Genomic DNA, 19,715 nt, shown 5'->3' with positions numbered 1-19,715 from the left:
AAAAAAAAAAAAAAGCTGTCTAAATGCTAAAATTAGATGAGCAGGTTTACCATGCACGGTTAGTACGACAGTTAACTAACAGAGCATTGTGCTTTAAATGCTTGCAAATAGGTAGATGAGCATGGGCCTGCAATGAGTCACAAAGCTCTGCACGTGGTGGCTCGGTAAAATGCTTGCAAGCTCGATAAATTGAGGCTTTGGCAATGGCATTTAAACAGAGAGAATACAACAGCAAATGAATCAAATTAATTAGCAATTTAGCACAGAGGAAATGTGGTTATGCATGATTAACTCTTCATGACTATAACCGGTATATATGGCTCTCAGTAACATCCTAATGGGGTGGAACTAAACTATGGGCTGGAGTAGTGGGGTTGACATGATGGCCCAGAGTGGCAAAGAAATGAGCCTCGTTCATGCAACTGCGGAGAGAAAAATGATGTGCGATGTAGAGATATAGATCCTCAGACATTTAAACCAAAGGAAAAGGAAACTTGGGATGACAGATCATGAATCAGACATGACTCTGTAGTATCCCCTGATTACTGGAAAGGTGGCAGATATTTCAAAGAGTGCAGTGTTTGCTTTTTTAACTCCCAAGCAGGCTGCTTTAAAAATAAACAATTAAAAAAGTGAAATTTTCTGCCTACCTGTTGAGGTGGTACCAGAAGTGGTCATAGATTGGCTGTTCATATGTGCCTGCATATGAGGGGGCGTGTATGTTTCGTAGCTCCGCCCGTTCACAGGCGGACTGGTAGGCAGCATGCAGGAATAAGAGGAGGTCTGGCTGGGCTAAAAATGAGGAGAGAATGTTACATTAGCTTAGCCAACCAGAATTTGCAGCTCAGTAGTCTGTAATCTAGTTTGTCTGCTTTTAACACTATCAAATTATTTCACGAATCATTTAGTTACAGTATGCAGGCCTATGTAATTTTGTACTTTTTTTGCCACTCTTATAGTCACACCAGTCACTGTAAAAACCCAGCTTTAAATTCATTTTATTTAAGCACTCGTATGTAATGTATGCAGAGTATTTGACTTACTTGCATAGGTAGATTGTTTGCCATGGTGAAGCTGGGCATCGGCGGCAGCGCACTGTAGGTGTTTGTGAGTGCGGTGTCAGGTCTACCCAGCATTGACCCCGAGGTGAAAGACACTGTGGATGAAAATGAAAACTCGCTTGAAACCGCAGAAATCTCACACACACTGAGCTCCGGTGAGAGAAGTCATCTCATTAGCGTTAAGCAGTGCGTGCGGAAGGTGACGCCTTATTTGACAGGCTGATGGGCCCGGACAGATAGCTCTACAGCGAGAGCCTCAGGTGATTGACTTCACGAGCTTCAGCTCTGCCGGTGTACCCTCGTGCCTGATTCGGTAATTGCTCAGATAGTCAGCTGAGAAGTTTTGCTCAATCATCCATCAAAGGGAAGCAACGGCGCTTCTTCATGCGAACTAGAGCGCACAGCCACCGAGGCCTCCTTTGCCCTTTTTATATGAATCCGCAGGTTGTGGCATGATACTGTTTAGTAAATATTTAACCCACTGAGCCTATGGAACCCATCACAGTATTAATGCATTAAATTTTTTTTAACAAAGTAGTGTGTGCTTGTGCAGCGTGTGTGAAGTAGGACTGCACTTTTAATAATTTCAGTTGAAAAATTAAATTTAAGTATTATTTTACCTTACTGGGCATATGGTCAAAGTAATATCTCTGATTAGGTTGACCTACCCGGTGTGGTGGGCTGTGGAATGGCCTGGTAGACGCTGGTGCCGAAACTGCTGCTGATGGGAATGTGACTTGAGGAGTTATTGGCCTGCCGGCGCTGATTCCGCAGCTTCTCCTCTCGCCTCCACTTTGCTCTCCTATTTGAGAACCATACCTGCAGATGAAGGATGGGAAAAGCATAATTTTAGCTTCAAGTTTAAAACCTCTTTTAAACGTGCTCATAAAAGTTGCGATCACTCACTTGTATTCTTGCCTCGGGCAGGTCGATTTTCGCTGCTAGTCTTTCTCGCGCGAAAACATCTGGATAATGAGTTCTTTCAAATTCTGCAGTGGGATTAATCACACAGGTATAGGTGTTAGTAAATATAAGATTAGGTCAAGGGCAGTTAATTTTATTCAGAGCTATTAGTGAAACAATTGCGTGTCGTTCGCCCTGGATCCAAAACATTAGGTTTTTAATTAGGCTTCTTATTTAACGCAGTGTAATGAAGAAATGTAGTCCCTCACGCAGTTTGCGTTTTCTTTGAATTTGCTTACAATAACCAAAATGTTTGTATTGTGTTATCGATGAAACATTAGTCTGGATGTTTAAAACGAATTATACAAATTATCCACTGCATATTTGACCTTTTTCCAGTGCTTCGATTTGCTCCTGTGTGAAGGATGTGCGATTTCTCTGTAGTTTCCTCTTGAGCTGCAGACGCATCTGTGTCTCCTCTGAATCCTCCCCGTTCGAGCTGATGGAGTTTGTGTTTTCTCCTGCACCGTCCTGTTGTTGGCAGCCATCTAAAAAAAGGAGAGAGAAATTAATGGAAATATACATTCACTTAAGCTTAATTGAATAATTAATTATCGGGGCTCGTGTTGTATCAGCCTAGCGCTAATTGTACAGACCTCGGTGGTACATCATTAATTAAAGCACCCATCATGGTTAATTTGTTTCAAAATTGGAGGAATTATTGCAATTTCTTCCTAATGTTTGCCACTTTACAGACGACTGGCTGCGTGAAAAAGGAACAACATCAAACCGGCTTCGTGGTTAAACTGTTGATAAAATATTGTGGGAAAAACAGGCTGGCTAAGGGGAAAGCTCCGCGTACTTATCGTGTCCCAACAATGGCGTGTGTTCTCAAAAGGTTAAGAGAAATGTGACAAGATGTGCTGAGCCTCTTTTCAGAGCCTATGAAATGTATTTAAAACCCAAACTCTCTACACAGCTCCAAAACCCCCTCCCTTTTTCCTCCTGGACAGAGCAGTGCCTCAATGGCCGTTCCCATATGGGCGTTGGTATGGCCATTGAGGTGACCACCAACTTTTGAATAGAAGAAGACGCTTTTCAGAATGATACAATGCCTTCAGGAGTAAGGGAAACCATTAAACTATGGACACAGCCAGGGACGAGCAGTGAGCCCTCGGTGGGTGTAATATATGGGATGGGATGGGATGGGATGGGGGTGGGTGTGTGTGTGTGTGTGTGGAGGGGAGCTTTTGGAGGAGATGACAAAAGGATCCCCTCTCTCTGGAGGCACACAGGCTATAGTACTTTGGCATTGTGCGCACGAGGATCCCAGTCAACAGAGCTTTGAGTCCAGTGTGTTAACCCTTATCCACTACCATCATTAATCACGTCCCCCGGCCAGCTACACGCCAGTCAGGATTTCTGTCTTCAATTGGAAACAAATGAGTGAGGAGAGAGCATGCAACCCCCTGAACAACCAAAATAAGGCCAATCTATTCACTGCTGCTGTTTGTCCGCGGTGGGCCTGAAGGCCCCTTCACTCGCAGGGCGAGGCTTATCGACTAATGTCTGTCTTGTTGTTGGACATCATTATCACACCAAGAAGTTAATGCGAAATTAAGCAGCGGGTGCGTTGATAGAGGTTTATGTAATATCTCAACGATGGCGCTCTGGGGCTACGAAGTGGCATTTCAGCATTTTCTTTTTCAGAGCAAATTTTATTTGTGTTCTAAAAAACCCCAGAGCCGAGCAGCTGGAGTCCTCTACTCCAGGTTGTTGCAAAACTGGGGAAAAGGTGCAAAAAAGGCCGAGTAACTGTTCACCTACGTGGATTATAAGATCAGCCAATTACTTAATGTGTTTCTATGAACTATAGAGCGATAGCACAAAATAAAACACGTGTTTGCCTCATAGAAAAATAAACCAAATTACACATTTCCTCATAGTTCCGCTGCGTGCAAATTCTCCCTGCATCACGCAGGCCTCCAAACACATTTAGTGTGTCTATATGTGTCCGTTTTTGTTCAGTGAAGGAAACCTGATGGGACACATTTCTTGACAATTTCCATTGCTGCATAATAGCCAAAGTATTCTTCTATAGGCCAATAGTTTGTATCCACGCTATTTGTTTCTTCACTCCGGATAATCTATAAAAAGGAGTGAATGTGCAGCTATTATCCGTGCGCCAGACCCACTGACGCTAGGATGGGATTTGTTTTCTTTATAAAAGCGCTGGGAAATAAACTCATTCTTTAGTATCACGATGTCTCAGCCAGTGAGGCGGAAAAGCAGCAAAAAAAAAAGAGATACCGAACCAATTGCGGCACCTTTCAGCTGCTGAGACTGGATCAAAACACTCTTGAGAAACCGCTTAAAACTGAAAGAGAAAGTGAGAGACTAAATCCTATAGACGGGATTTAGAGCCATATAGCCAGCGACTGAGCATGAGAAAGAGATGAAAGACAGCATCGGTGTGGAGTTTTATTCGTTTCTCTTTGGATAGAGTTGTCTTCTTTTGGGGCCCTGTCACTCTCCATGTAGCCATTATATGTGCTTATTCGGCTGTCTGATTGAAAACATATTTTCGTTCCCTTGAAACAACTGTTTTACCCAAATACTTAATCAAACACAACTTTGTTATTTTTAGATTTTTATATCATTGTTATTATTATTATATGTTTTATTTCTGGAGATTTTTTTTAATCTAGGTTGAAAAACAATATATACAACAGATGAAAATGATGATCATTATTATAATTAAATACCTAACATTAAATAGTTACATCTATTAATAATAATAATAATAATAATTATTATTATTATTATTATTATTATTATTATTATTATTATTATTATTATTATTTAAATTAGCCGTTATAGCTTCATCATTAAATGAATTATTTTAGCCATGAATATGATCTTTCCCGCTTTACTGCTCGTGGACAGCCCCACGTGACCAGTTGCCGTCACACAAATGCTAATTTGTTTTTGTTTTTTTAGTTAATTTATTAAATCTTGTCGGACTTAATTCCAACCCTTGCATTTCCGCTTTACATGTGCAAATAAACCGTGATCGCAAACTCCTGCCTGCAAAGTTGTAGTTTCTTATAAGAAAAGCTGCTCGGTATTTGGCCTGCAGTGGGCCGTCAGGAAACCCTCTGAAGTGGAACATTTCCACAGCAGCCTCACCATCTCCACACTCCTGCATGTTGCCATAATGAGAGACAAAGCCCTCTCTAATGAGCAATTACACGTAGTGAGGACTGTTCCCATAACTAATCATTGCGTGTGAAGGAAAAGCATTCCTTTGTGCTAACATCGCCGCACACAGCTCTCCCCCGGCTCCCTGCCTCCCCATCGGGGAGGAAAATGCAGGCTGTTGGATGGACACCTCTGCTGAAAGGACAAGCTTCTGTCACGCACATCCATGTCTGGGACAGTGGAGACATTCAGAATGCATGCATGGCCTATGGCTTCCTCTGATCGACTAGTTTTACATTTTCAGTCTTGTTCAGAGCATCAAAAGCATGACCATACAATACCTTCCTGCAAACAGCTACGGGTCGGAATCACCGGAAGAGTAGGCCGTAAACCTATTCATACATGGCAACTTGTGGTGACCTCACTAAGTTCACTTTAAACCTAATGCATTGAATTCAAATCAGATGCTTTTGTGGGTGACCATAAATGTTAGTGCGTGTCAGCACACCACCCGGATGTATACTTCTTTTTTGGTAGAGAACCTCACAACTGTGCGTGCGTCAAGGTGTCTTTATTGCTACTGCATGACAATGAGGCTCACCTTGGTTGGGCTGCCCTGGCACTGATGTTCCGGGGTACCAGCCGGGCCGGGTCCCCCAAGTTCCTGTTTGACCGTTGAGCATTCTCAGCTTGTCATACATGCCATCTGCGCCCATCTGTTGCTTTTCACTAGCCAGGTTGCGGAGGACTCTGTTTATTGATGACACCTGAATGACAAATTACATATGATAAAAGTCTGGATTCGGATTGGATGGAGCGCAGCATCGGCACGTCTCTGCTCGTGCGGGCAAAACACGTGTTCTTACACGCATAACGCGAGCATTATAATCATAATAAATATGTACAGGAAGATGTTTCTGGCAAAGCGCACAAATGAACAACGAGCCCCATCAAAACCGAGCGTATGTTTGGCTGATCACATACGCAGTAATGTGTGCCCCACGCTTTGAATCGCAGTGCACTTAATAAGACTGAATGGTTGGATGCCCTTCTCCTTTTCCTCCAGTGCATGAGAAAAAAGTCATTTCATGTGGCAAATTAAATCATGCACACAACTTACAGTCAATACACTTACACTGGGTATATTGTCGTTGGTGCAGATCCCCTCCGACAGAAGTCTGTCACGGATCTCCCACGCAAAGATAGACGGACACTCCCGCTTGTACTGCGCGATTTTCGCGACCACCTCTGGAGTGGCGACCCTGGGCTTGCTGCCGCCAATTGCTCTCGGTCTTATGGAGCCTGTTTCATAATATCTACCAAGGATCTTGCTCACACAGCCGTTGGATACCTGGACGGGAAACAAAAGACACAATTCACATACATTATTTACGACTATGAACGGAAATGCTAAGATGGCTCAAATAATTATCACCTTTTCACTGTCCAGCACTTGGACTTCATCATGGGTCTATAAATACAGAAAATATGCCTTGAATGATATATTAGGCATTTATTCTTTACAACAGCAGGCAGATTACTTTTCCGTTTGTTGTCCTTAAAACATTCCTTTAATTGCAAAGTAATAAGTGGTTTTACTGGCTTAAAGCGGTCGTGAACTGCTACTGGAAACCTGGCTTTAATTGAAAATTCAAATCGGTTTGTTTTCAATATTTTTGCTTTTGGATATTATTATTAATTTCCTTGTATTCACTGAGACCAACGTCTCTATGAAGGCGTTTTCTGTTCATAAAAAGGAGTGGGATTGTCACCTGGAGTATCCTGGAGATGTCGCAAGGTCGAGCACCACTGTGAGCAAGTTCAACTATTTTCTGCCTGGTGGAATCCGGCAGCGGTCTGCCATTAACAAACACACCACCAAGCTGGTTTACGCCACTGTGACCTACATGGAGACAAAAGCACCGGAGTCATCAAATCATGTCGCAGCTCCTCTTGAAATATATGATAAAGCTAACGGCTTCCAAGTAATGGTGAGCAGAATGATTTAAGCGTTCAGAATAATCGGGTTATAGATGCAATGTGATATGATGCAGAGCACACAGCAATAGAGAAGTTTCACAATAAACTCTCACACGATTTTATAAAAATATCTTAAACCGGAGTGCACTCCAGAAATCTTTTTTTTAAGCTGTTGTGAGGTTCGGCGCATCATCAGCTATTTAGTAACACATGCAAAAACATTGATCAAACCACAGCAGCACGACATACACCGAATAAAAAAATATAGAATTTTTTCCTCATAGTAATTTTACAGCTCAGTCGATGATCTGGTCAGAAAAAACTCCTGTAGCAAACCGGCAAACTTGGGCTTTAAAACACCCGCACCGTTATCCACTCCCATCACCAAGACTGCACCTCTCTCACAAACAGTGCTTTAAAACAATAACCAGCCACACCGACGATCCCATAAACACTCCACTACAATAATGTGTTAAATTAGCATCAATTCAAAAGCATCTTGTAGGAAAAACGATATTAAATCGCTAAAATCCTTCCCATGACAATCCTTTATAAAAAACATGCCATAATTACGCATCAAAAAGACAAGGAAACAATAAGATTTTAGCTTTAAAATATGAGGTTTTATTTTTGCTTATTGTCTAAAAAAATTAGTGATATTTAGAAATTATCCTTAAATTATTGTATGGAATCGCTCTAAAGCGCAGAAAAAGCCCGCAAACCTGAAGCCAAAAGGGAGAGCTGACTCCCCGGAGTGCCTGAGCTGCTCTCTGTTTCTCCGCTCCCTTCCCCTGCGCTGCCGCCCGGTACATTGACTCCGGGAGCAGAGGCTCCTTAGCAATAAATAAGCTCCAAATATAGAAGAGGGGGAAAATATGATGAGCCTGCCTGACATTTGTCTTTAAAATAAAGCTAGCTGCACGTCAAGTTTGAGCTTAATTTCTGGAAATAGGCGGAAGTCGCCTCGGATCATGCATGGGAGGCTAATTGAAAAGATCAGTTGGAGCACTTGTGGCAGGCATGTCACTTTATGACACCGCTCTGCTTTTGAAAATCGCATCGTCACGACAAATAGTAGCATGATAAAACGACCCTTTCTGTCTGCATTTGGATATCACTCAGACAAAATTGGACGCTACTCGTTTACCCTCCGAGGGAGACTTCGTTTTTAAGGTGGCCAGGGGCTACGCGCGGTCACACAAACGAGGGCGCGCCTCGATTCTTAACATATTAAAAGTGACATGCAGTTTTTCCCCCCCTTGTTTGTATTTGACAACAAATGCTCACAGCCACCGCAGTCCTGTTGTGTGGAATCGGTTGGCGTCTTCGTGCTGAAATGTGCCATAGGAGTTGGCTTTAAATGCGGACTTTATTTTATATAGATGACACAAAAGAAAGAAAGAAAATTAAAAATAGGGGGATCGGGCCTGTTTATAGCTACTTGAGTGAGAATAAACCTGTTTAACTGAGCAACATATCCCTTTTGGCCGCTATGTGTTATAATCTTCCTGCGTGGATCTGATTGATAGTAAATCCATTATCATCCCCTCCTGCTCTTTGGTAATTCCAGGATTAAGTGGAATTAATAGACTTCTTACGCTGAAATTGGCCTACCCACATTAAGCAGCCTTGCTCTGCGGGTTCTCCAGGGTTGCTCCGTCACCTCTGGTTTATAACCATCATATAAATCCTCCGGATCGATAAAACCCGTCAGATAACGACATCACATAAAAATCAAACTCTCCTAAGGTTAAGTCTTAATCATGGCACAATTCCCTCAAGTGCCCGGAGTCGATCTCGCCCGCTGGCGCTGATTATGCGCCTTGTATTCTATTGCAAGTCGACTAATAGGAAAACATATGGTGTCAATTTGGACGCTCCCCACTATATACACCCAGGAGTTATTAGCACAAAAGCCAGCGAGGCCGTCGCGACCTTTAGACAACCCAAAGGGCCGGGCCCAATGATATCTCCTCGGCAATTCGCACCAGACATCACACGCCAAGCCAGGGGAGCATCCTATTAACATCAATCCAGTGGGTATTGTACACAGGTTTGTTAAGGCTCTGTCATCTCTATAACTGACAACTGATAAGATTAAAAGAAAGAAATCACATTGCTGTGCCATTTAACGTAAGGAAAAAAAATCTACTAGGAGAAAAACAAAAGTAAGCCACTCGTGTTTTTGGGGGGTTTTTTTTCCCGCAGCGCTTTCTTATGAATCACAGCTCTCTACACATAAAACAGTCCACCTCTCACGTGGTCCAACATTGGATTCAAACATACTCGGACTAATGCGCACAGGTTACAGCACAGACACGTCATCAAGGTATATGGAGAATAATATAATAAAATTATTCCACACACCTTCATCACAGATGTCATACACCTCTTGTCCAGCAGCAAGAGAGAAAATGTTTCATGTTTATCCTTTTTGGTTTCAACACACACCAGGAACAAGACAAATCATTCATCTGCAAGAGGCCACTTTAAACACATGAGGCCTATAAGCAACTTCATCTACCATGTTTTGGGTTGGGGTTTTTTTTGATTGGCACCCACGACAATATGGTTGTTAATATTTATCTTCCTCTCTGAGTTCAGCCTGCACCTAACAGTGAGGCCTGCGGTTATAATATGAGCATTTTCTTTCTAGTTCATGCTGTCTGTCCGTGAAGAATATGGACTAATCTACATAAGACATTATTGCTATTCCCTCATGTTTCATGCAGGGCTCTTCTCTACGCAGCTAATCTTGTATGCAGCCTGGCAGCCAGCTCTAACGCTAATGCAGACGGCTGTGCAATTATTTAATACCAACTCAAGCAGAAACAAAAATCTCCCTCTCAACCCAGCACCCCCCTCTAATCCCCCCTTCTCTCTCTCTCTCTCTCTCTCTCTCTCTCTCCCTGGAGAAGGAAGGACGACGTGTGATTAACTTGTTCAATAATAACTTGCCTACCTATCATTTGGGAGGGAGATAATAATAAATTAACAGCAATGAAAGCGCCATCAAATAACTTAAAAATATTATCATCCCTGCTCTTAAAAAATCCTGAAAATGTATGACTGCACATGCATCTGCCCTCTTTAAAAAAATCAAATTAAAAAAATAGTGTTTCTGAAATGTATGTTAACAAGCAGTGCAATAAATAAATATAAAAGATAAAATTATAAATAGAAAAATGTCAGTGGGTGTTGCTTCCATGCAACCACATTGCGGCTGTAATCAAAAGTTTCAAAATAAAATATATAGAAAACAACTTACTGTTCTGCATCATTGAAGCTACGCCAGACTCCCACGTGGCTTGGTTGTGGTATTCTAAGCGTCACAAGGAAATAACAAAAGTGGTTAGCAGCAAATCAGAAAACTGGTGTACAGATCTGTTTTACTATTATTATTATTGTTTTAAGGTGTCAAATAATTTGCAACATTTCTTTGAACAACAAAAAAAAGTTTCTCATGTCGTCCGATTTAAATTTTATTTTTTTTTAATTGCGGATCTGGTTCTTAAACATTTACTGATCCATAATTATGATTTTGTTTTGTTTTTTAAATAAAAACATCCTGAGTGTATGTATGTATTTTAATTAAACTTGCCTGGAAACAGAGTTGACTGTCCACGCTATAACAATTTAGTCAATCATCTGCCGTTTTCACTACTTAATGTCTCCCTATAGGACAAAGCAAAACAACACATTAGCACAGCCACAGCTACACTGATGTACTTACTGAATTTTCAGATTTATTTATTTTTTTGCCCTACTTTTACAGATAACCTAAATTTTGGTGGCAAACAAATCAATTAAAATCGACGCGGGACAACATTCATCTTCGTTATTTTCACGTGTCTGTTAGGCCTGTTTCCGAAAGCACCTGTCACAATAAATCTCAGCTAACAGCCTAGCCGTGATGTGATATTGGGCCTGTAACTCCTTTACAGCATTGTCTCTTTAAAAGAATAGTCCTGGTGTGGGTCCCCCCCCCCCCTTTTTTTTTTTTTCTTGTTAGTCCTTATAAAGAAATCAGCTCCTCATCGTCCCAGCAAGAGGCTTTAGTGTAGTTTTTAAAACTTGATAGCCTTCCTCTTGCGGAGTCTGTCGTGGAAACTGTACAGTGACACACGCTGTCTACCTCGCCTCACTGATCCGCAAAAGTCCACACCAGGAGGGGGTACAAAGCTGGTGTACAAAGCCTGCTGGACTCCCAACAATGCACCCCCTTTTCTGCCTCCGTATACCTCAAACCCGGGGCGAAAACTCGGCCTCCACGACTAGAAACACGCAGCTTCCCCTCTAAACACACCAACAAGTTCAGATTAATACAAAGAGCCGGAGGCATGCATCCACCCCCTCCGGGACCATTCACACATACACACAAACACATGCACTCTCTCTTTTTCACACACGCAGGCACACACACACACGACCGTGACCCCTGCGCCGCTAGTGCGTGAATGTGGGGTTTTGTTTGCCCTGCTTTATAGAACAAGATTTTTTTTTTTTTTTTTGGAAAAGTAATTTCTTGTTATAAATATTTGGTGGTTATTTTGTGCTGCTGGTGCGGGTTGTAAAGCGGTTTTAAAGACACAACAGCGCAGTAGGGCGCTCAATTGGAAAAGACAAATGCATTAAAGAAGCTTCTGAATGGGGGAACAGATAAAAAGGGGGCCACGGAGGGAGAAGTCTGAAGTTTTCATTTTCTCTCTCCGTGCAAAGTTGTGTTGTGTGCAGAGTAAAATGGCCTGTAATGTCGACGTCTAACAGATTGTGTTTAGTCTCGGGCTAGTCGGTGAGATGCACGTAGGGACGCCGTTACGTTCAGATTGTGTAGCTTTCTTTCATGTTGTAACAAATAGCCTGCTCGGTCATTAATCAAATTCAGATTCCTTCACACTGGCCCGCATAGGCCGAGTTACCCACTGATCTTAAAGACACAGGAAACTTGTAAATAATACTACATCTTTTTATTAGCCGCGACTTAATGTCACGGCGGTTTTAGCAGGTGTGAATATCTCTGTATGTGTGCGTGAAATAATAATAATAAAAATAAAAATAATAAGAGACCGGCTTCAGCCTGCAAATACACTGCTGCCAGTAGCTTATAGCCCTGTAAGGTCCAAGTGGTTAATCATTTATTTAAGGTCGAAAGCTCAAACGTTGTTGTTCCTGAGGTTAACTGCGATCTAATCTGCATTTCTTTCCCTTTAGTAATCCGCAACAACAATGTGTTAATTCAACATGCTTATTCTGACCGCTGGATCCTGCGCTCACAACATTCATACAAGGAAGGAGAACATGTAGGCCTGAACTACAGTGGCCCTGCTGTTGGCTAACAGACAAAATATGCACATGAAGGCGAATTAAATTTTTTTTAAAAAGTCACATGTCACAGAAAGCATTTATTGCATTAGAGCTTAATCTGATTTAAGAGTAAAGGAGTAAGTTAACATAGAAAGCTACAGAGTGATTTATTCTTTCATTGCAGTTTTATTTTAATTATTTTATGTATTTTTTTCTTTAAAAATTATATTTAAAATTACAATAGAGGCTTTGCACTAAAATATAGGTTTTGCTTATTTACGTGGATTAAAAAAAATAGTTTCAAAGCATCAACAATTTGTGCTTGTTTCTCGGTTTGTCTTTTATTAATTTTAAATTTTTTTGAGACATTTACTTTTAAATTTGAGGCCAGCCAAGGACTCTTTATCTGAGTATTTTAAAATACTCCACAGCTTGACTGCTAAAATGTAAAAGCAGTTCAGTCGCTGTCATTAAAGCGAAGACGATTAGAGACAAGGAGTAAAGTTGTGTTATCCCCGGCACACAAACAAACACGCTGAACACGGGCCTCCTCAGCAAGTGCTTCATGAAGGCTTTTTTTTAAGAAGGCGCTTGGGTGACTCGCCTGCATGAATCAATCTGACACCTTTCCTCAACGGGTCATTGCGCCCCATTCTCCACGATGATCACTGTCCTGGCCCAACGTGACTTTTTACTCTTTGCTGTCATAAATAAGCAGCAAGCTATCCGTGGGCTTAAACCCAACAACCAAAAATCGAGCAGATAAAACCGACAGAGACGCTAAAAGGCTGTTCGCACTTTTGAGGGAGTCCAGGCTGCACAGTCCAAACGATAAAACACTCTCTACCTCACACTGACCCTCCACTTACAGCCGCGAATAAACCCGATATAATAATAATAATAATAATAATAATAATAATAATAATAATAATAATAATAATAATAATAATAATAATAATAATAATAATAATTTAGGCTATCACAAATAATAATACATAATTTAACAGCAACAAGACAAACTTTTAGTCAGGATCTCACCTTTTTGGGGCATCCTGCGTCGTTATCAAAGTCCTGGGTAAACTATGGGCTGCAGCCTAGTTGTCCACACCAAAGAAAGAGAGAAGGGGGAGAAAAAAGCGGCGACCAGGATCGCTCTCTCCCGGGAAGTTTCGAAGAGAAAAAAAATTTAGTTTCCAGTGGTCTTCGGCGAAGACGAAGGGGATATCCCTGCGAAGGAGACAGAGATTGACAGTGAACTCAGATGTCAGGACGCACGGAGTTTGGCGAGGATGCGCGCTGGCGTGTGAGAGAGCGAATGAGAGAGTCGGGAAGAGAGAGATGGGGAAGAGAGAGAGAGAGAGAGAGAGAGAGAGAGAGAGAGAGAGCGGAAGGAGGGGAAGAGGGAGGGAGAGTGAGTGAGTGGTGGTAGGAGGAGGTGGGGGTAAGAGAATGAACACACCTATGCTGATTGGTGATGGAACAAGTGTATTAATGTATGTGTTCCTGGTCTGCTGTGTGCGCCTCGCCTCGCCTCCCTCCGCCGCTCTTCACTGGCCCATTAGCGCGACCCGACCTCTGTCATCATCCCCCATATAAACACTTCCCCCTGCACCACAGCCAAAGCGGGAAACGGGGCCGAGCCAAAGCGAAAGAGAGAGAGAGAGAGCGAGAAAGCGGGGAAGAGAGAGAGAGAGAAAGAGAGAGTCGCGTCTTCCCAACCCACTAATCAGCCCACGCATGCAAATACTCTGCGCTCACTTGCTGAATATTGCCCTATTGCAAAGGAAGTGCCTCGGAAATGCCCATTGGACGGAAGGCTCTATTCTTCCAGGCTGAATTGGGTCCGCACAGGGAATCTCAGGCATGCTCAGCGCCAACCTGAGGCTAGCTGAAGCCGCAAGGGGGGTGGGCGGTGGGTGGTGGTGTGTGTGTCTGTTGTAGTGGGGGGGACGGAAACTAGCAGTGGAGCAGCGCACACTTGGAATGCTGGAGCTCGTAACACTAAATTAAAATTACAAAGAGCTGCAGCGTGCCTTTTATGAAGCAGCCGATGCACTACAGATGCGATTAACGTTACAGAGACGCACATCCGCGCTGCGTAAAACTTTCAGCGCCCTTTTTTCCCTTCTGGACTGAATGTAGCGCGATGTTGCACCTGCGCAAGTGCCGCAATTGGGAGTCATCTTTGAAGGTTTAAAAACCTTTACTTTGAAAAACCACCACTTTTCAACTCTTATATCACAGCGATTGAGCTCCAAAGTAAATCATCTAATCACCCCCACCAAAAAAAGAAAAAGAAAGTTGTTTTACTTTGAAAATCATTTTGCACTTGTCCGCCTTCGCTCACACTCAAAGCAACCAAAAATGTCCACCACGTGCTTTTGTTGATTCTTTTGAGTATCACCCTGCCCACCCCACCCCACCACCCCCATCGTGTCAACAAGAGCACCGTACATAAAGAGTCCGGCCTTTAGGCAGGCTCGGGTGCTTTTTATGGACACATTTGCGAGGCACGGCGACGTCACTCCTGCGACCTGACAGCAAATAGCACGCGTAAATAAAGTAAAAGCAAATGAGTGCGTAGCCATGGCCACACGCTCCCAAACTGAGCCGGCTGAATGACCGACTATTAGCGCACACCTCAGCGCACCCAAAATCAACCCCCTCTGCGCCCGTGTTTGAGCGTACACTCCCAGCTTTGGCCAGCACCAGTCTCGGCACTGAGGAGCCCCGTTGCTTATTCCAAAAAGGAAAACCGAGGGGAAGAGAATGAGGTTTGTCTGGATGCTGAAGCCAAAGTGGAGAAGCAGAAAAGGGGGTGCGTGAAAGGGCAAAGAGGGAGAGAGTGAGCGAGAGAGACGGGAGAGGGACAGACATGAGCAGGGGGAGGGGGAGAGAAATGCGTTTTCTTTTCCCTTTTCTTCTTCTTCTTATTGGGATGGGAGGCCGTGAAATGAAGTCGTGGAGGCCTACACTTGACTTTCTTTGACATGTGAAAAAGTAGGAGAAGTCCGAGCTCATCAATAAAACACTTCGGAGGTGAAAGAGGGCTCCCTAACAACCATCGCATTCCTGACTACGGGTTCAATGAGTAGACAAACGACGCTGCCAGAGAGAGGGTGAGAGAGAGAGCGAGAGAGAGAAGAGAGAGAGAGAAGGGACAGGGGGGAGGGGGAGAGGGACTGCCCGGCTTGAATGGGGCCCTCAGTGGGCCGGCGAGATAATGAGCTGAGAGGACCGGCTCAAACTGTCACTGAGGGTCCCGCGGTGAGGAACAACACTTTGGCCAATACTCCTTCATCAAACAACCCGTAAACTAAACGAGCACATTCATCTGTTTCTCCTTCCTGCATTGTTTCTACTCACTTAGACTGGTGGCTCAGCCTATAGGCCTACCGTGAATGGCCGCAGCTTATATCAGTTAAGAGAGGAGGGGGGGTCCCAAACATTTTACGTCAAGAACCCCTCCATTAGAATGCATCAGACCACAAACACCCCCTCACACACAACCCAACCCTGTCGCCCCTCCTGACAGGGGTTTGTGCAGTGAGAGACCTCGTGTTGGTTATAATTTACTGTAAAAAAAAAAAAATACATCAAGGACACGGCGAAGTTGGAACTTTCAATTAGCAGTTATTATGAAACATCAATGCAATTCAAGTTCACAGGTTTATGGATTATGTTGTGGCTAATTTGAGAAAAGACATTTGAAAGGAATTAAACTAAAAGTCGACGTGTAATACAAAAAAATCTATGGTGGGTTGTTGACTCTTTGACGCAAGAAGACTCGCAAGGTGAAACTTTCTGCGCTAAAGTTTGCGTCCTCGTGGACGCCTCGGTCAGCCGCGCGTGCACGGGATGTGTGCCACTTTTAGCAGCTGCTGGTTTCTAGTAATAAGACAGGGAAGTTGTCAAAAGTAGAATGTCATCTTCTCATAATCAGTGTAACAGTACTGAGCGAGAAAACACATTCAACATCTTGCCTAAATGTTAAATTCTTTCTGGTGAGACGCTTGAATAAGTGTATTTGTGAGGCACCTTTGTAGTGCAAATGTTATTGCTACTCACTTGTCACAGATTGCAGCTGTCAAAAATTCACACCACTAACCTGCCTTCATAGAAAGACGGATTCCCCGATGAGTGTGTCAAGTAGTTTTCTTTGGAAACAATACCTCCAGCATGTTATTGATTTCTTTGGTTAAGCTGTAAATCCGCTCCAAGAGCTAATTCGTTGTCTCCATTCTCAAGAGATTTCTTTTTGGTTTTTCATCTATTTATTATTTTTTTATTTATTTATTCAGAAACCTAAGTGATATGCCAAGTAGGTCAACGGCACCTCTCTATGAATATATACATTTCTTATTTGTACATTTATCTTTTTATAAGGTAGATTGCATTGCTGTAAAAGTCTTTAAGGGTGATGTTGGGAAAGCAATTAGCCCAATTCGGATTAGCAGCAACTAATGTCATAGGCCTTGAAAGGAAAGCCTAATCTCGTCGCTATTTTCCCCTGAGGCAGTGTGGTATTCGTACCCCTGCAGAAACTTTTAAATACAATAAAAGAAAGAAAAGAAAAAGAGAGAGCTAGCTGAAAAAACAAAACCTTGTTTTGGTGAAGGAAAGATAGAGTATTTTAACTCATTTTCACTTCACAACTTGACACTATATTTGGACACGACCCCACACCTAAAAGCCTGCTTTGATTTATTATTTATTTAAAATTGACAACTGTTTACATTCGTGATGACCTCCACTGGAGGTCACAGTTTACTCACCTTAGGAAAAAAATTATATATATATATATATAAACAAAAATCAGGACCTTTGAGCTTTCTATTATAAATATTGTTGCAGCATTGGTTCGAGTTAATAATCGCTTGGAAAACACGGTGATTCACTCAGACAATAAAAAGCCTGGTGTGGTGTGCATCTTCATTTTCTGTATTTAAATTGTATCTAATATAGGAGGGGAATTTTTTTTCTTAGACAATTAAATACATATTAAGTGGTGTACACATACAAGCCCCAGAACTGTATTACACCTACTTTCACTGGTGAGCAAATAATTATATAAATATGAGTTTTCTATATACAAGAAATTTGTTATTTATTATAAATAAATATAAATGAAATATTTATGAATATAACAAATGTACTTTAATTTACCTTTTATTATAAACGTTCTACTATTCTTTTTAAAATAATCTTATTATTATAGAAATTCTCAATTAAATGATTATCATTTGTGTTTTTAAGCAGTATTGTAAATGTTGATAATAATAATAACAATAATAATAATAATAATTATTATTATTATTATTATTATTGTTATTATTATTGTTGTTGTTGTTATTGTTGTTGTCACCGATGTATAAAATTTCGACTTTTACGTGTAGCTGCATTCTTGCAAAGCTCTGAGCTGTCATTCATCAGACAGAGCCGACCGGTCACATTTCTCCTCATGAGCACGTCGCCGGTTTATTTGCATAAATCATCCGCGCGTTTACGATTGTATTATTCTGTTTTCATGAGCCATAATCAAAGAGTCACTTGCTTGTTCGACTTCTGCGCCGATATTTATCCATCTGCTGTTTTGAAAGCGTGGTGGCGCACGTGGAGAGCGTACCGCAACAGAAGCTCCATTAGTGGCAACTCATTTTTCATCAGACTGAGTAAACATAAAGAAACGCAACTCCATCACGGAGTGGGCAGCCGCATGTAGCTTCCTAAGGTGGCCCCCGTCTTGCTCTGTCGGGATGCCAAACACGCTCAAACCCTGCTCTTTATTATTTTTTTAAGCATGTTGTTACAGTTAACGTCCTCGTGGCTCATCTAATGGCTTCATTTTCTAGTCACATTCACCTCCACAGTGTGGAGTGCTTTGTACATCGTTTAAGGTAAATTTTGTTTTTATTTAGTTTATCCTGTGTGGTTTAACCCCACCTAACAATTTGTAAAGTTTGTGGGGACACAGTGAAGACCACGGCGTGTTCTTGTGTAGTTCCCAGAATGTGTACAGTCCACAAAAGGCTAAAGCCCTCAGCAAAAGGCTGAGGGCTGTGATAAACACCGGGGCTAATGGTGTCACAGCGCTGATCGGCCAGTGTGACAGGAAGACACGCTGCAGCCAAACATACAAGAACCTTGACCCGAGGCTTCCAAAGACTTCCAGATACTGTGTGGAAATGAGTACATGTGTGAGGGGTGTAAATAATAATGCAACTGAAAGCTCGTAATTAGACGAGGGGGTGTGTGAAGAAATTAAATGGTAATAACCTCAAACATAAACAGCAGGTCCGGGCCCTCCGAACAAAATCAATCTGAAAACCACCAAGGCGCGCGTGTCACTTCACTTCGTTGTTTTTGAAGATTTGAAGCACGTGCTTGCAAGTTGCTTTCACAACTTTTTTTAAGTGTTTTAGTTCTTTAACAGTACCTCTGACTTTAAACGTTAACTCACAGCATTTCAACCAAAATATCGCGCTGTTTCTCCAAAATGTCACAGACGTGTCATGTTGATGAAAAAGCCCACAGAATCAAATCTTCCGGTGATGGACATCGACGTTTCCATTGCGCTTATAGATCGTGCATAGATGAATGGATCTCACTGTACACGTTCCTGATGTATAGGCTGAATTCTCCTCCAGGCGTAACTCGCACAATAATAGCCGCTTTTTAAAAGAAATGACGAGCGCTTAATTCCTGTGTGAAGATCGCTAATTACACTTTGTGTGCGCGTGTGCGATAGATGACAAAAAAAACCAAACAAAAAACAAAAACGAACTGGGCTTATTGTTTTCCACTTTGTTTTGGTGTTTTCCTACTCTGTAATACACAAAGCAACGTGCAAACACTTAACCAATAATTTCCCCAACTTTCCCAGTGCGCCCGAATTGAAATCAGTCTGCATGCTTTTAACTGCGTTTTTTTTCAGCATTTAAAAAAAATGAAATAAAATACAAAAATACAGAAAGGATACCCTTTAAATATTCTCAGAGGTTTATCGTGTAAGTTACAGTAGATTTAAATTTTAAAAGGAGACTATTTAAAAGTAGGCTATAGTCCAGCCAAACTCACCGGAAGAAAGGCAGCAGAGGCGTCTGACCGATATCCTGTGCATATAAACTCGCTTCTTCCCTCCCCGGATCTCTCCTCCGTGTCACAGAAACAGAAACTTATAGGTCCCGATGAAAATCTATCTACCTTTGAATCCGTTGTGAAGTTGAAATGTCAGTGAGAGGGGGGAAAAATCTGCGACTCTTACCA

At 42.1% G+C, this 19,715-nt stretch overlaps 1 protein-coding gene across 9 annotated transcripts in view; it reads right to left on the bottom strand.

Moving 5' to 3' along the window:
* pax6b (paired box 6b) overlaps positions 1–19,715 on the bottom strand; it is a 25,351-nt gene extending 5,636 nt beyond the window's left edge. The window contains exons 1-13 of one of the 9 annotated variants that reach the window (XM_005915127.3): positions 19,527–19,715; positions 13,488–13,676; positions 10,414–10,467; positions 9,513–9,536; positions 6,938–7,068; positions 6,601–6,636; positions 6,301–6,516; positions 5,767–5,932; positions 2,354–2,512; positions 1,968–2,050; positions 1,730–1,880; positions 1,044–1,156; positions 19–792 (exon numbers count right to left, since the gene is read on the bottom strand). In XM_005915127.3, coding sequence (XP_005915189.1) covers positions 625–792; positions 1,044–1,156; positions 1,730–1,880; positions 1,968–2,050; positions 2,354–2,512; positions 5,767–5,932; positions 6,301–6,516; positions 6,601–6,636; positions 6,938–7,068; positions 9,513–9,536; positions 10,414–10,467; positions 13,488–13,500 — 1,314 coding nt within the window. In that variant the 5' untranslated portion in view covers positions 13,501–13,676; positions 19,527–19,715 and the 3' untranslated portion in view covers positions 19–624. Of the gene's footprint in view, positions 1–18; positions 793–1,043; positions 1,157–1,729; positions 1,881–1,967; positions 2,051–2,353; positions 2,513–5,766; positions 5,933–6,300; positions 6,517–6,600; positions 6,637–6,937; positions 7,069–9,512; positions 9,537–10,413; positions 10,468–10,746; positions 10,821–13,487; positions 13,783–13,908; positions 14,009–19,526 lie in introns of those variants that run through there. The other 8 variants (XM_005915128.3, XM_014340431.2, XM_014340417.2 and 5 more) reach the window with 8 other exon arrangements.

This window comes from Haplochromis burtoni, unplaced genomic scaffold (assembly GCF_018398535.1).
Source record: "Haplochromis burtoni strain Fernald_Lab_line unplaced genomic scaffold, NCSU_Asbu1 Contig_11, whole genome shotgun sequence".
Classification (NCBI taxonomy): domain Eukaryota; kingdom Metazoa; phylum Chordata; class Actinopteri; order Cichliformes; family Cichlidae; genus Haplochromis; species Haplochromis burtoni.
The sequence above is the reverse complement of the archived record's forward strand: the minus strand, read 5'-3'. Positions and strand labels throughout refer to the sequence as shown.